Genomic DNA, 13,518 nt, shown 5'->3' on the forward strand with positions numbered 1-13,518 from the left:
AGATATATGAGATATAATTGTCACGTCTGAAGTCCCATAGTCTCCCACACACCCCCCTTCATCCTACTCCAATATAAACCCACCCCAACCGCATGCCTACAAATACCCTTAACACCAGCAGTCTGCAGAGAAGTCAGAAGCCAACAACCCAGAGGAACTAAATAATTTGCACCAACTATCTTCACAGAACAGATAAGTCTTAAGGTGAGTACATCTTTGATTGCACTCTTTCGTTGACATTGTGGAAAATCTTTACATGCGTTTTTTTCACGAGAACGTTTTTGTGTGGTATCAGAATTTGAGCTACTTCAGTATATTTGGATTGTGTTACCTATTTCACAACACATCAAGTCAACAAAAGAATGATGATCATCATCTAATAAACTGATGAATGTCTAAAATATAATATTTTCTGTCTGCCATACAGATGCTTTACTCAAGGTGTGTGTTAGCTGTCCTGGGACTTTACCTGATGTTGGGAGACTTGTCTGCCTTCCTGCTGCCTGATATGCTGAGACAGAAACGGGTAAGGAAGTTACACATGCTCAGTGGATTTTCTTAAACAGTTTAAACATGGATAGTGGCAAAAAATATCCTTCATCTTGGAAACACCATGATGCCATTCTTGTATTGCTTTCATATATAGTTGCTCTTTTGTGTGACTGGTGCATCTACTTCAATGAAAATAACAAGGTTTCAAATAAATCCAGATTGGTCATTTTATACGAACTGCATTGTCTGCTTGTCTGAAAATAACCTCCCCCTCCATGTCCACAGGACGTCAATTGGCTGGACCAAGAGTTCTTCCCACACCTGTCTGAGGTCTCTGACCTCGCCATCCTTTCGCCACCCGGAGACGCCGGGGAGATGACCCGGGATTGGGAAGAACGGCGTTTTCAGTCTGCCACCTTCCTCGCCCCTCTGGAACGCATATCCACCTCCGGGGAACGCAACCCCACCCCTGTGGAACGCATCTCTGTCCATCATCACAACCACCACCGTCGCAAACCCAAGGACAAGAGGTGAGAGAATGGAGCAGTGGGCGATGATGTAACAACGTTGAGACAAGGAGTATCCGCTGATGTAATAGTGTAACGTTGTAGCGCTATATTAGTGCTGTGTACTTGCATCACTTTAGCTACCAAAGAAACAAGTCCAGTCTGAGTTATGTAAGATCTTTCTCTTCCCATCACTCCAGGAGGAAGGCAACAGTTCCTCTGGATTCTATTGGAAGCGGCCTTATGTCCAACCAGCGTAGCAGAAAGGTGAGAGCACAGAACAAGGAGGGATACCATCTGTTTATTAGGATGTTTGTCCAGAATGTGAACCAGCTAATGTGTATCTGTTTGTCTTGCAGGATGAACCAGAAAGCTGAATGAAGGAGCAACAATAACAGCTTCCAACCCCTTCAGTCTCATCCAATACTAACTTTACTGTCTTACAGTCAATCCAAATCCAATTAGTTGGTTGTTTTGTAAAGATGCACTCCCACAAATATGTTATAACTATTTATTTATATTTAAGATGCTGTACTAGTGTACTAACCTGCTTAGATGTTTGGGACTCATCCCCCTCTAGTGGTTCTGTAAGTATGTACAATGACAAACACATCATGTGTGCCTAACTTCAATAAAATGCATTCCTTGCAATATATTAATCTACTTTGCATATATTGGAAAGATAAGATACAACACAGGTGCTCCCCCAAAAAAGAAACATTTTTATTTTTCAAGCTACAGTTAAAGAAAAACAATATCAGATGCCGAAAATATAGCATTTGCTTGGCTCTTTTCCCCTCTCTTTTCACTTTCACATATGTACAGTCATCGAAGAACAGGGTATATACAGAGAATCGAAGGGAAAGATGGTGGTGAGAGTGCATTTGCTTTTTGGGGACTAAACATGACTCTCCCACCAACAAAAACAGGTAAAACCTACCAACATAAACTGCCACGAGTCCACTACTCCGATATCAACTGATTTTTCTGTACACTACAAACAGTCAACTTTGTTTTTCGAATGAGAAGATCATGAGTGGAAGAGATTTGTATGCTATTCTGATTAGGGAGCAATGTCAACCAGCATTTTCTGAAAAGTTAACCAAAAAACAATAACATGAAAAAAAAACACAAAAAAAAACATTTTTACAACCATTCATGCAAAAAGATGTTAGAGCCACTTCGACAAGGTAAAGCGACGATTCTCCAACTTTCCCACCACGACAGTTCACAACAATGACATATTTCCAAACCAGAAGTATCTTGATGAAAAACAACATACAACACAAAATGTAAATAAAAACAAAACAAGCATTATAGATTGAATTTGAAGGCTGTAGCCATGTCAAACTGTAACCAAATGGGCAGTCATAGGACGCCATTGTCATGCTGAGGGAACTCAAAAGTTATGAAGCTGTGCTGTAGCAGATGTCTGTTGACAAAAAAAAGAAAGGGCGAATAAATCAATAAATACTTCTGGATATGGGCTGCATCAAAAACACTTTACGGCACAGCCCCCAGTTTATGAGTTACAGGCTCTTAGCAGTTGCTGAAACTAAAGAAATTAACTTTCCAATGAAAAATAACACCTCAAAGGGGTGTTTGGTTTGGGCTCGCCTTTTAAAACGTGCACTCTTGTCGCACCAACTGTCTTTGCATATGTCAATGGAATAGATTCAACATTTCAGATTTGATCTGGTATTTGTTAGAATCTGAAAACATCCAATGAGAGACATCTCATAGGGGCTTAACACTCAGTGATAAGGTACTGAGTGTTATATTAGACAAAGAAATTAATAAACAATCGCAAATCGAAAGCTTACACGAGAAAAAAGTAGCTACAAAAACAATCAAATAAAACGAGAGCTGCCCTTCTAACACTAAAAAGAGAAACTTAAGGACAAAAATAATCAGGAGTATCCGTTTTCTTTTCAGAGAAAGAAGGGGGTTGTGCCTGTGTCATGGTGTAGCAGTCGCATTGCATTGATTACTGGTTGCAGAGGGTCTCACAATAGTTAATGTACCATTATAAAATACTAGCTTTTTTCCTTGAACGTTGACAGACAGAAAAGTTGTCCATCAATGTCCTAAATAAATAATTCTCTATAACTTGTCATGCACCTTATGCTATGACCTTAACATGAAAACCAGGAGATGGATATCTGTTTGGGAGTCTAACATTCCAATGAAAAAATCTCAATTTAGTAAGAATACTGAGCAAGAGAAGCATATCTATTTGTATGTTACAGATAATAAAGAGATCTCCCCCCAATGTCTTCCTGTTTTAGCCCAGTTTTCACAAAGGCAGAAAGTGACAAAGAACCTACATGAATAAGTAAGGATAGTGATTGTCAAAAAATAACACCTAGAAAACAAACGATACAGTTGCTGTCCAGGTGAGGATTAACAATCAGCTGCAGGCATCGCAGAAAAGAACATGGATGTTGTAGTGGAACACAGAAAATAGGGTAGATTGAAAAGGGATATAGGAGGGATATAGTCCCTCCCACCCCCTCTCTCTTCAGGGATCTTTCTTTTGCCCCGACCGTCGAGTGTCCCTGCACTTGTGGCAGTAAAAGATGTCAGGGACGTTGGACTTCTTGATCTTGGCGCACGACAGATGGACCCACACGCCGCACTGGTTGCACTCGATCATGGGTCGCCCCGCAAACGGCTTGCCGCAGTAACAGGTGATTAAGTCCCAAGAGTCGTCACCTGTGTGAGGAAGGAGGGAGAGAAAAAAAGAGGTAAGAGGGGGCATATCATAGTGGGACAAGTAGCATTGGGTTCAGTGGGCACCTAACAGGGGCAAATGTTTTCAAAGAAGAGGAACTTCAACTGTTTTTTTTGTTGAGGTTTTATTTTATGGGCCCCTAATTACTTATTTACTTAGAAACTACATGAAACTACATGAAAACAGAGTAATTACAGTTATTATCCATTCATTATTTATTGGTTACATGATGACTCAAGCTCCAGAAAGTACCAATCATTACCAAGTTGTTTCTCATTAAATACAATGTTTCCCCTGACGTGATTCCTTATTCTACATATCAGAGAGGCATGCTTGTTCAACATAACATTTTTTTATTTAAAAAAAAATCTGAAGCATACAAAACATTGTGTCCTGCTGAACACACCCCAGGTATGAGCCTCTGGTTTAGAACCCACGGAACAGACCAGTGCATTAACATTGATGAATTACATGCCAAGCATATTACCAGCCATCACTGCAGCCATAGACTGACACTGAAGTGATGCATCTTGTGTGAGGAGATTACTGCACTCGCGTTTACAACTTGTCCACGGCGTGGTCAGTAATGAAGTAATGTAATGAATGAAGTAGTAATGAAGTAATGAAATGACTTACCCGACTCCACCATGATGTCCTCATCAGCGATCCAGGTCTCGCCTTCACTCGAGCTCATTTCTGCCTCCCGGTTGGACTCCTCCACCTGAATCTTAGCCAGCCCCTGTATTCCTGGTGAGGAGACCCCGTGCCCTGTCAGGTCATCTCGGACCAGGCGCTCCCCGGGATGGGCATGGCCCGTCTCAGAGTCTGTCTCACTTTGGGTGGCCGAGCTCTTAAGCTTTTTGAGGGCTTTGGCCTGCTTAGGGTTTTTGCTGCGCTTGATACGGGCCCTCTTCTCCCCGCCGCTACTCCCACTTTCACCCCCGCCGCCAATGGCAGAACCCATCGACAACTTTTTTAGCTTTTTGTCCTTCTTGCGCTCTGCCTTGCTGCCTGCCTGGCTGTCGTACAGGGAGTCTTTCAGGCGCATCTTGTCCAGCAGGGAGCTGTCGGAGTGCATCCGGCGCATACTCTTGCCCTTGTTGGCGCGGGCCTTGCGGACAAACGTGTGGATGGTGTGCAGGTCGTTGCCGCCGTCTCCCCAGCTGGCCCCCAAGGAGCTGCCGCCGCCTCCTTCACCACCACCCCCGCTTTCCCCTGACGCCCCTGAGCTGTGCGGGGAGCTGGAGGACGCTGGCGACCATGGACCTTCCTACACAGCCACAGGTGTAGCAGAAGAAAAATAAAGAAAACAGTACAGGACAAACAATAATTGATGCATAGGGTCATAAATGTTGTTTAAAAATGCGGTAAGTTCTCAAACCCTATTAAAAGACACACACACCATCAATAATGGGGTAACTTGATGTCCTGGTGTGCCTAGTTATCCTACCTCTTTAGGATTGGGGATATAGCCTGCATATGCCAAGACAAAGTTGCAGAACTTGTTAAAGTCTTCTACGGTCCTCTTTCTCCTCTCTGGAGGCTAAAGAGATAAAAACAATGGCATTCACACAAATTAACCAAGCTAATAAGTCTTGCATACAACACCCAAAAAATTGTGAACAGGATCAGAAGGGGGGATTAAAGTAAACGTCACATCAGAAGTCTATTTACCAGAGTATCCGTTTTGCACTTCAATAACGAATCTGTGTGGAAGAAAACAATATTACTATACTATAATCTGTTCAGATTTGTAAACAAAGTCATTACGTATAAAAACAAATACTTCATTATCTCCACTAATCCATCGGCAGTGAAGTATTGTTAGCTGCTAGCTTGCTGTTGGTCTATTTTTGTTCGGCCTTGCGATGTATCTATTCTAGAGAATATAACGATAACTAGCTAACATTAGCAATGAAGCATGCAATGAAACAACAACCAGGCAATGATTCAAAACGCCAAGTCTGCAACCTAACGTAGCAGAGGGGCATTTCTATTCTAAAAGTAGCAAACTAGCTAAGTTGATGTCTAGCCTCGTGCTGCAACGTCAGTCAGTAAGGATAACGCATTGCCTTTTTAGCTAGCTAGCGTTTAGTTGTCTAAAAATGAGTGAATACCTTCTCTGCTCACAAACTAGCCAACTACCGCCAACAACGTTGTCGTGGTAGTTTCTACTAACGGGTGACGCAAAGTGAATACGGTTTAAGTTATCCATGGTTGGCTATGTTGGCTAACATTAGCTCGTTAACAAACGTGAAACATGCATTGTGAGCCAACATTAGCTCACGGCTGCGATGGCGTGGGAGCCTCCCGAATTTTGAACATGGCTAGGTAGCTAACAGCATTTGGCTAACTAGTTACAGTAGCTTGTTAACCAACGAGCACTGTTTGCTAGCTAACTAACGTTAGCTACTCAAGACATGTTAACGTTAGCTTGCTGGCAAAACAACAGACATTATGGCTCCATTTGCTTAGCACAAACTTCTAGTTAGCTAGCCAGCGGTTAACATACCATTAGCTACCAATGGCATGGTTAGTTAACAAACATGTGCTAACTAGGTACAGTAGCATATATATAGTTATCGTTACTGCATAAAAAAGATAACTGTGTATATAACTATGCAAGCTAATTGTCGTTCTCGACTGTTAGTAGAGATGTAACAAACTTCGCTAACTAGTAACTGCCAGGTAATGTTAACGTTGGATAGCGTTAGTTCGCTAGCCAACTAGCATGGCGATTGAACAACCAACAGTTGCTTCACTGACTGAGGATTTTTAACAAAACTGATAATGTCTGCCAACTAGCAATGAACTCAATATAAATCTACTTTGTGAACTGACACTTTTAAACGTACCTTGGTGTTCAGACATTATTTCAAGCATTGTCGCCTCAGCAACAAGGCCCGTGATGGTAGCTACCAGGTAGCTAACAGCGTCTGTGCTTTTCTCCTGACTTGACTACTGACTGTGCGGGAGAAGCCCTAGCCAAGAACGGAGTAGTCAACACCACTCCTCGAAGACAAGCGAATTTATTGGAGTTTTTTGGCTTGTTTTCTGGATAGCTTAGCCGGCAAGGTACCGGGCTAACCAACAAAAAAATGCAACAATAATTCCGATTAGCCCGAGATAGCAAGATAGCTAGCTAGCTAATTGCTAATTTCTTCGTCACAGCTATTGCATACATAATCCTGGCAATAAAACTACTTTAGTTAACTAACGAGCTAAGTCACCGGAGAAAAACTGCAGCAGGTGCATCCATTGTATAGGACAAAAGCATTCAGGTAACATATTTTTTAGATGAAGTTGACGTTGTTCCATAACACGAGCAACAATCGACAAGAGTTTAACTAAATATACGTCTACTCCGTCTAGCCCCTTGCGCGCCTCCTCGAGCCATCAGCGATGTCAACTGATTGCAAAAGCCCCTTGTGGTTGCCACAACGCAGTGACAGCTCTGCGCTTTGCTGGGTAGTGTAGTTTAATGTGTGAATATTCTTCTTAATGAGGACGGACGATAAAATCCCTAAAACTACACTACCCATGTGCCATTGCACCTACCTGAGGTTTATTTGTATCTAACTCAGTGGTCTGTAAAGCAAACATGTAAAAATGGTTTATTGCACCAAATACAACCACCACACCATCCAATTTCAGTAAGACCACAGTGTCGTTTCACTAAGATTGAAATGCCTGTTCTCCGAGCATTATCTGCAAGAAAATGTGGTCAAATAGAATTCTAAACTTTTGACAGTTAACAATGACCCTTACTGAATCAATTTCAATGTCAGAAAACATGCGCAAAGAAAAACAAATTGTCTGCATCTACCATAAGAACCTTCATTAGGCCCCTGCAGGGACCATCAGAGGGGTATATATAAAGTAGTATCAACGAGTTAACTTAGATACGTATTTTTGGTTGTTGAGTCAGTTAGACTATGCGCTTTTCAAGGTTATCTTTCAGGCAGGCTTGTATAAATCATGTAAGAATCAAGTTTAATTTACTACATTAATGATGTCATGACCAAAATATAGACAAGAACGGCATCATGCTCAGGCGCAAGCGCGAAAGGGGATACAAACCGGATGCTTATGGAGCATTGAGTTTTCCCTGGCACGAGCTGCGTGACTTGTACATGGAATACAATCGTACAACTTCATTATTCTCCTAAACGCAAATTTCGATGCTCCATCTATGTCCAGCTGACAAACGCTTGTCATGAGAATTGTCGTCAGATTTGTAGGGCAGCATCAATATTTGAAGGCGGATGAAGAGGAATCACACGTAATAACCGACACTCTTGCTACAACGTTAGCTAACTACCTGGGCAGCTAGGAAGCCTGTAACGTTAATATGTTGTTGGAAGTTTTGCAAGGAACAGAAGCGGGAGGATTCATTTTGATACAAGGTAAATATACTTGCTGATGGTAAACTCGTCATTGTTTTCAGAACCACAGACATTAGCTAACTGACTTGCTTTTTTTGCCTTTGCGTTACTTTGACAGATTCTGTGAATTACTGTGGTCGACACCTCCTGAAAAGCTGCATCAATGCAGCACTTAAACGGTAAATAACTTAGCCGTGACATGAACGTTTCCGCTGTTATCTAGTTCGTATTCATTTAGTTTGTTGTGCGCTAATGTCATACCAATATATTGTGTTTCAGGGAAGAAGTGGTCCATGTATTGGGGTTTGAAGTTAGTCAAGAGGAACTCAATGATGGACTGGACAAAACATCTGCACAGAGGTGACTATAAACAAATAAGAAACTCCCTTTAGGTGGGAGTCAACACAACAAGCAGATTTCTTGAGATCAAGTGTTAACTTGCTCATGTTTTCCCCAACTTTGAATATAGGCTGCACTTTCACAATGCCTACTCTGACCCTCTCGGCTGGACCGGTAATTCACCGTTTACGGTCCACCAGTTTACCCTAGAGGACATCGGCACTCTTCTCAAACAAACACCTCAGGCCAAAGCAGTGACACTTGTCATTGACTCTCTGTCATGGATTTTGAGGCATCACGACCCTGCTGCTATCTGCCAGAAACTTCAGGCTCTCAAAAAAGGTTTGTCATGGTATTTATAAACACTGTCTTTCTGACTTGACCAGCTCCGTTTTATTTCAGCGCTGCAGAAAGAGGTTAGCTAAGTTTCTCCAATTGCATCTATATTGATGCCATGTTGTACATTGAAGTCAGTGAAATTGTTAGGCTCCGGTTCAGTTCAGGCTCCAGTTCAGTTCAGACTCCACTTTATTCACTCGTCTTTAGGTGGAGTTGTGAGAGCTGTAATTGGTCTGCTGCACTCAGACCTGCATCAGCGAGGCACTGTGGGAAGCATATGCCACTTGGCTACCTCAGTCATCACTGTGGCCCCAGGGACCAGAGGACTAGGGGCCTTCGCCAAAATAACAAGACGCACCAAGTCGGGCAAGCTTATGCAAGATGTAAGAGCAGTGGAGCATGGAGTGCTGCTGGTTTGAATTGAAGAATTTAACTGTCTTAGCCATTTTCTGCTGATTGAAGTGTTGTGTGTCTGTTAACAGGAGGAGATATTCAGCATCAATGAGGACCTGACAGTTACAATACAGAGCAAACGCAGTCATCCTGGAAGCACACCGATGAATACAGACGAATCTGAGGTAGCACAGCTGTATTGATTCCTGACATGCACAATGTGAGAATGATAAGGAAAAAGCCAATGGTATTGTATTATTCTCTTGTTTTCCCCAGGTGGATCCGACAGCCAACCTGACCTTTAACCTGCGCCTGTCTGATACACAGAGAGAGGCCAAAGAAAAACTGCCGCTTCCCTTCGTCTTCAGTAAAGAGAAGTGAGATTTTGTTTTCTGCCATGCCTTATGCTGTCTTGCTACTGTCTGAGGTGTTTTATCGAACTCTCCCCATTTGTCTTCTTCCAGGAAGTCAGCACTTCTGCACCCGGGCACCGGTTCAGGACGGATCCTTTACGAGCCTGATGCCAATGATGATTATGACCAGGAGGATCCTGATGACGACCTTGATGTCTAGAGGACAGGCTACTAGCCATGTAGAGCACAGCTCCTTGCAGTTAATGCCACTTTTGGACATTTACATGCCGGAAACCACAATAATAGCCTGGGTTCCTGCCTGAGATATTTATTTTACTTGAAATGATTTAAAGATTTAAATGAAAGTTTAACAAAATACCAGGCTTACCGAATGCCAGTTTTTGCAGTGGAGGAAGTTTATTAGGGTGGAGTCTGTAAGTATAGGAGATATATTGCTTGTTACTACAATCAATTCAGGAAAATTTCAGCGTAAGGACAGAAGGACACTGAGATCAGATGCCTACAGCCTAAGACAGGTCTCTGTTTAAATAAAGGCTACTGTTTGCAGTTTGTATATTTTCTAACAATTTAGTTATTCTTTTGTACTGAAAATCCCTATGCTATCACATTTGTAATGTCTCAAATTGACACCTTTTTTTTTACAGAATGCTTACAGTTTCTACTGCAAACCACTGGAGTGTGAGCTTGAGTCTGTGGCCCTATTGTTCGGTTCTATGCATGTCTAGTCAGACCCAACACATTAGCTACATGAACTCACAGAGACTTATGAATAATGATAAAATAGTTCCTGTAGTTTGTTGCTACTTTTAGGCCTTTAAAGGAGCAACTGAGTTCTTGTGATGGCCCTTAACGATGCAAGTGTATACCAACTTAATAATGGTCAATAAAAGCTTGGCCCTGGTCTACTCTAAAAACAATCAACAACATCACTGGCATGGAATAGTCAGCAATGAATATACATGAATACAACTTGAATAGCTTGGCTGGACTTCTACGTCGTCATCATCAATGATGACAATATTAAACAACACAATGCTTATTGGAGTGGCAGGTAGCCTAGTGGCTAGAGCGTTGGGCCAGTAATGCAAAGGTTGCTGGATTGAATCCCCGAGCTGCCAAAGTAAACATTTATCGTTCTGCCCCTGAACAAGGCAGTTAACCCAGTAGGGTGTCATTGTAAATAAGAATTTGTTCTAAACTGACTTGCCAAGTCAAATAAAGGTAAAATAAAAAAAGATTATCTGTGTATTTCACCATGTTTATTCAGGGTAATAATTGCAGGTGAATAGTGGGGAACTGCCACTGAGAATAAGGCAGGACAAACTTGCATTAGTGTACTGGGTGAGGTTGAAAGGGAGTTCAGAAGGACATCCAGTGGTCACTGCAACTGGGGAATGCTGGGAGCAAGGAATGGGTAAGCAGAGGGTGTACATGTGGACAATCGGCCAGAAGGTGGTAGAATTATGGACTGGGAGAGAGATAGGGTGACAATTGTGTTGGGGAACGTTCCTCTGTGGCTGCTTCCAAAACCAAGTGTAGATGTGGTTATGAATGGGGTGAGGATGTGAGACGGTGTGTGGAGAGATATATAGATAATCAGTTTAAAAAAGTTTTACGGATATTTATTGCTTCAAAGGATCCAGTCAGTGGTAGGGTGGGGGGCAGGGGTGTATGTCCCAGATTTCAATGTTAGTGTATGTGAGCGGTTAACTGATTATGTGTCAGTGTATGCGGCAGAGTTTATGGCCTTGACTTTAGGTTTGAGATGGGTGGAGGAGGTGAAACCACTTAAGACAGGCAGGTTGGATATGGGAGACTTGTTTGCTTAGCATTTGATTTGTTAGTGGAGATGATGTTGCTGTTAATGGGATTGGAGACAATGGGAGTGGTGGTAAGCTTTTGCTGGGTTCCCGCCCATGTGGGTGTGAAGGGTAATGAGAAGACCGATGTGGTGGCTAAGAGTGTTGCGAGGAGAGGGGGTAGATATTCAGGTCCCACTGGGCCGCCGGGAAGTCCTTAATCCAGGCAAAAAGGCTTGATCTTTGGTAAAGGGAGTGGGATGTTAGTAGTAAGGGGAGGCAATTTTATCACATGTACCGGTCAGTAAAGGAAGAAGTGGGGAGTATTGGATACAGGACAGAGGAAGTTGTGTAGAGTAGACTACGGTTTGGGCACACAGGTTTGAATGCCACGTTGTGGATAATAGGGAGACATGAAACCAATCTGTGTGATGACTGTTTAGTGGAGGAAACGGTGGAGCATGTGTTGATATTTTGTGAACAGTATGACGTAGACAGGGAGAGATTGTGTGAAGGGGTTAGAGAGGCTGGATGGGGTTGGGGTTTGCATGGTGTAGTGGGGGGAGGGAAGTGGTGTCTAAGGTTCTATTTCACTTTCCTAAGTGGAACAGGACTAATGAGGAAAATTTAATGTAGGTAGGCTGTAACACGCCACATACTCCAGTACAGTAGGTGGCGGTGTTTGCACCTTAAAAGTTGTGATCCACCAACCCAACCCAATCACACATAATCAAAACACATTTTTAGAATCCAGAGAGACACGTAAAGTATATTACGCTATAGACAAGTTACATTTTGAAAAAAACTGTACACACTTCTTTGATAATTTGGTATTTATATATTTTGGGATGTTATATAATATTGTAAATCCATTTTTAAAATATTGAAACTTTTTTTATCCCATGAACTTTTTTTATTAATACATTTTTTTCCCAATAAAATCAAGAAATTCAAAATCCAATCAAATTGAACACATACCAATATTTAGCAATGTCATTGCGGGTGTAACGAAAAATGCTTGTGTTCCTAGCTCCAACAGTGCAGTAGTATCTAACAATTCATAATAATACACACAAATCTAAAATTAAAATAATATATTTAAGAAATAAATATTAGATTGGATTCTTGTTAACAAACTATAGTTTTGGCAAGTTGGTTAGGACATCTATTTTGTGCATGACACAAGTAATTTTTCCAACAATTGTTTACAGACAGATTATTTCACTTATAATTCATTGTATCACTATTCCATTGGATCAGAAGCTAACATACACTAAGTTGACTGTGCCTTTAAACAGCTTGGAAAATTCCAGAAAATTATGTCATGGCTTTAGAAGCTTCTGATAGGCTAATTGACATAATTTGTGTCAATTGGAGGTGTACCTGAGGATGTATTTCAAGGCCTACCTTCAAACTCCAGCCTCCTTGCTTGAAATCATGGGAAAATCAAAATAAATAAAAATATTGGACACGTCTGGTTCATTCTTGGGAGCAATTTCCAAACGCCTGAAGGTACCACATTCATCTGTACAAACAATAGTACGCAAGTATATACACCATGCGACCACACAGCCGTCATACCGCTCAGGAAGGAGATGCGTTCTGTCTCCTAGAGATGAACGTACTTTGGTGCGAAAAGTGCAAATCAATCCCAGAACAACAGCAAAGGATCTTGTGATGATGCTGGAGGAAACAGGTACAAAAGTATCTATTTCCACAGTAAAACGAGTCCTATATCGACATAACCTGAAAGACCGCTCAGCAAGGAAGAAGCCACTGCTCCAAAACCGCCATAGAAAAGCCAGACTACGGTTTGCAACTGCACATGGGTACAAAGATGGTACTTTTTGGAGAAATGTCCTCTGATCTGATGAAACAAAAATAGAACTGTTTGGCCATAATGACCATCGTTATGTTTGGAGGAAAAAGGGAGAGGCTTGCAAGCCGAAGAACACCATCCCAACCATGAAGCACGGGAGTGGCAGCATCATGTTGTGGGGGTGCTTTGCTGCAGGAGGGACTGGTGCACTTCACAAAATAGACAGCATCATGAGGATGGAAAATTATGTGGATATATTGAAGCAATATCTCAAGACATCAGTCAGGAAGTTAACCTTGGTCGCAAATGGGTCTGCCAAATGGACAATGACCCCAAGC

The 13,518-nt window shown here is 42.0% G+C and overlaps 2 protein-coding genes across 2 annotated transcripts; one reads left to right on the plus strand and one right to left on the minus strand.

The window, feature by feature from the left end:
- Positions 1–1,700: 1,700 nt before the first annotated feature.
- Positions 1,701–7,150, minus strand: LOC112214753 (PHD finger protein 23B). Its single transcript, XM_024373745.2, has 5 exons — positions 6,588–7,150; positions 5,407–5,438; positions 5,183–5,275; positions 4,369–5,002; positions 1,701–3,713 (listed from the first exon to the last, which is right to left on the minus strand). The coding sequence occupies exons 1-5, from the start codon at positions 6,613–6,615 to the stop codon at positions 3,520–3,522; spliced, it is 981 nt and encodes a 326-aa protein (XP_024229513.1). The 5' UTR covers positions 6,616–7,150; the 3' UTR covers positions 1,701–3,519.
- Positions 7,151–7,780: 630 nt separating this feature from the next.
- On the plus strand, positions 7,781–10,125 carry elp5 (elongator acetyltransferase complex subunit 5). Its single transcript, XM_024373746.2, has 8 exons — positions 7,781–8,138; positions 8,236–8,296; positions 8,397–8,477; positions 8,587–8,798; positions 9,003–9,178; positions 9,278–9,373; positions 9,465–9,565; positions 9,653–10,125. The coding sequence occupies exons 1-8, from the start codon at positions 8,084–8,086 to the stop codon at positions 9,759–9,761; spliced, it is 891 nt and encodes a 296-aa protein (XP_024229514.1). The 5' UTR covers positions 7,781–8,083; the 3' UTR covers positions 9,762–10,125.
- The last annotated feature ends 3,393 nt before the right edge of the window (positions 10,126–13,518 follow it).

This window comes from Oncorhynchus tshawytscha, linkage group LG15 (assembly GCF_018296145.1).
Source record: "Oncorhynchus tshawytscha isolate Ot180627B linkage group LG15, Otsh_v2.0, whole genome shotgun sequence".
Taxonomy (NCBI): domain Eukaryota; kingdom Metazoa; phylum Chordata; class Actinopteri; order Salmoniformes; family Salmonidae; genus Oncorhynchus; species Oncorhynchus tshawytscha.

Coding starts and splice junctions, on each gene's coding strand:
- LOC112214753 (XM_024373745.2), bottom strand. CDS start 6,615: ATGCTTGAAATAATGTCTGAACACCAAG. Junction 5,276..5,406: donor AGTGCAAAACGGATACTCTG/GTAAATAGACTT, acceptor TTATCTCTTTAG/CCTCCAGAGAGGAGAAAGAG. Junction 3,714..4,368: donor GGACATCATGGTGGAGTCGG/GTAAGTCATTTC, acceptor TTCCTCACACAG/GTGACGACTCTTGGGACTTA.
- elp5 (XM_024373746.2), top strand. CDS start 8,084: ATGTTGTTGGAAGTTTTGCAAGGAACAGAAGCGGGAGGATTCATTTTG. Junction 8,297..8,396: donor ATCAATGCAGCACTTAAACG/GTAAATAACTTA, acceptor ATTGTGTTTCAG/GGAAGAAGTGGTCCATGTAT. Junction 9,566..9,652: donor TTCGTCTTCAGTAAAGAGAA/GTGAGATTTTGT, acceptor GTCTTCTTCCAG/GAAGTCAGCACTTCTGCACC.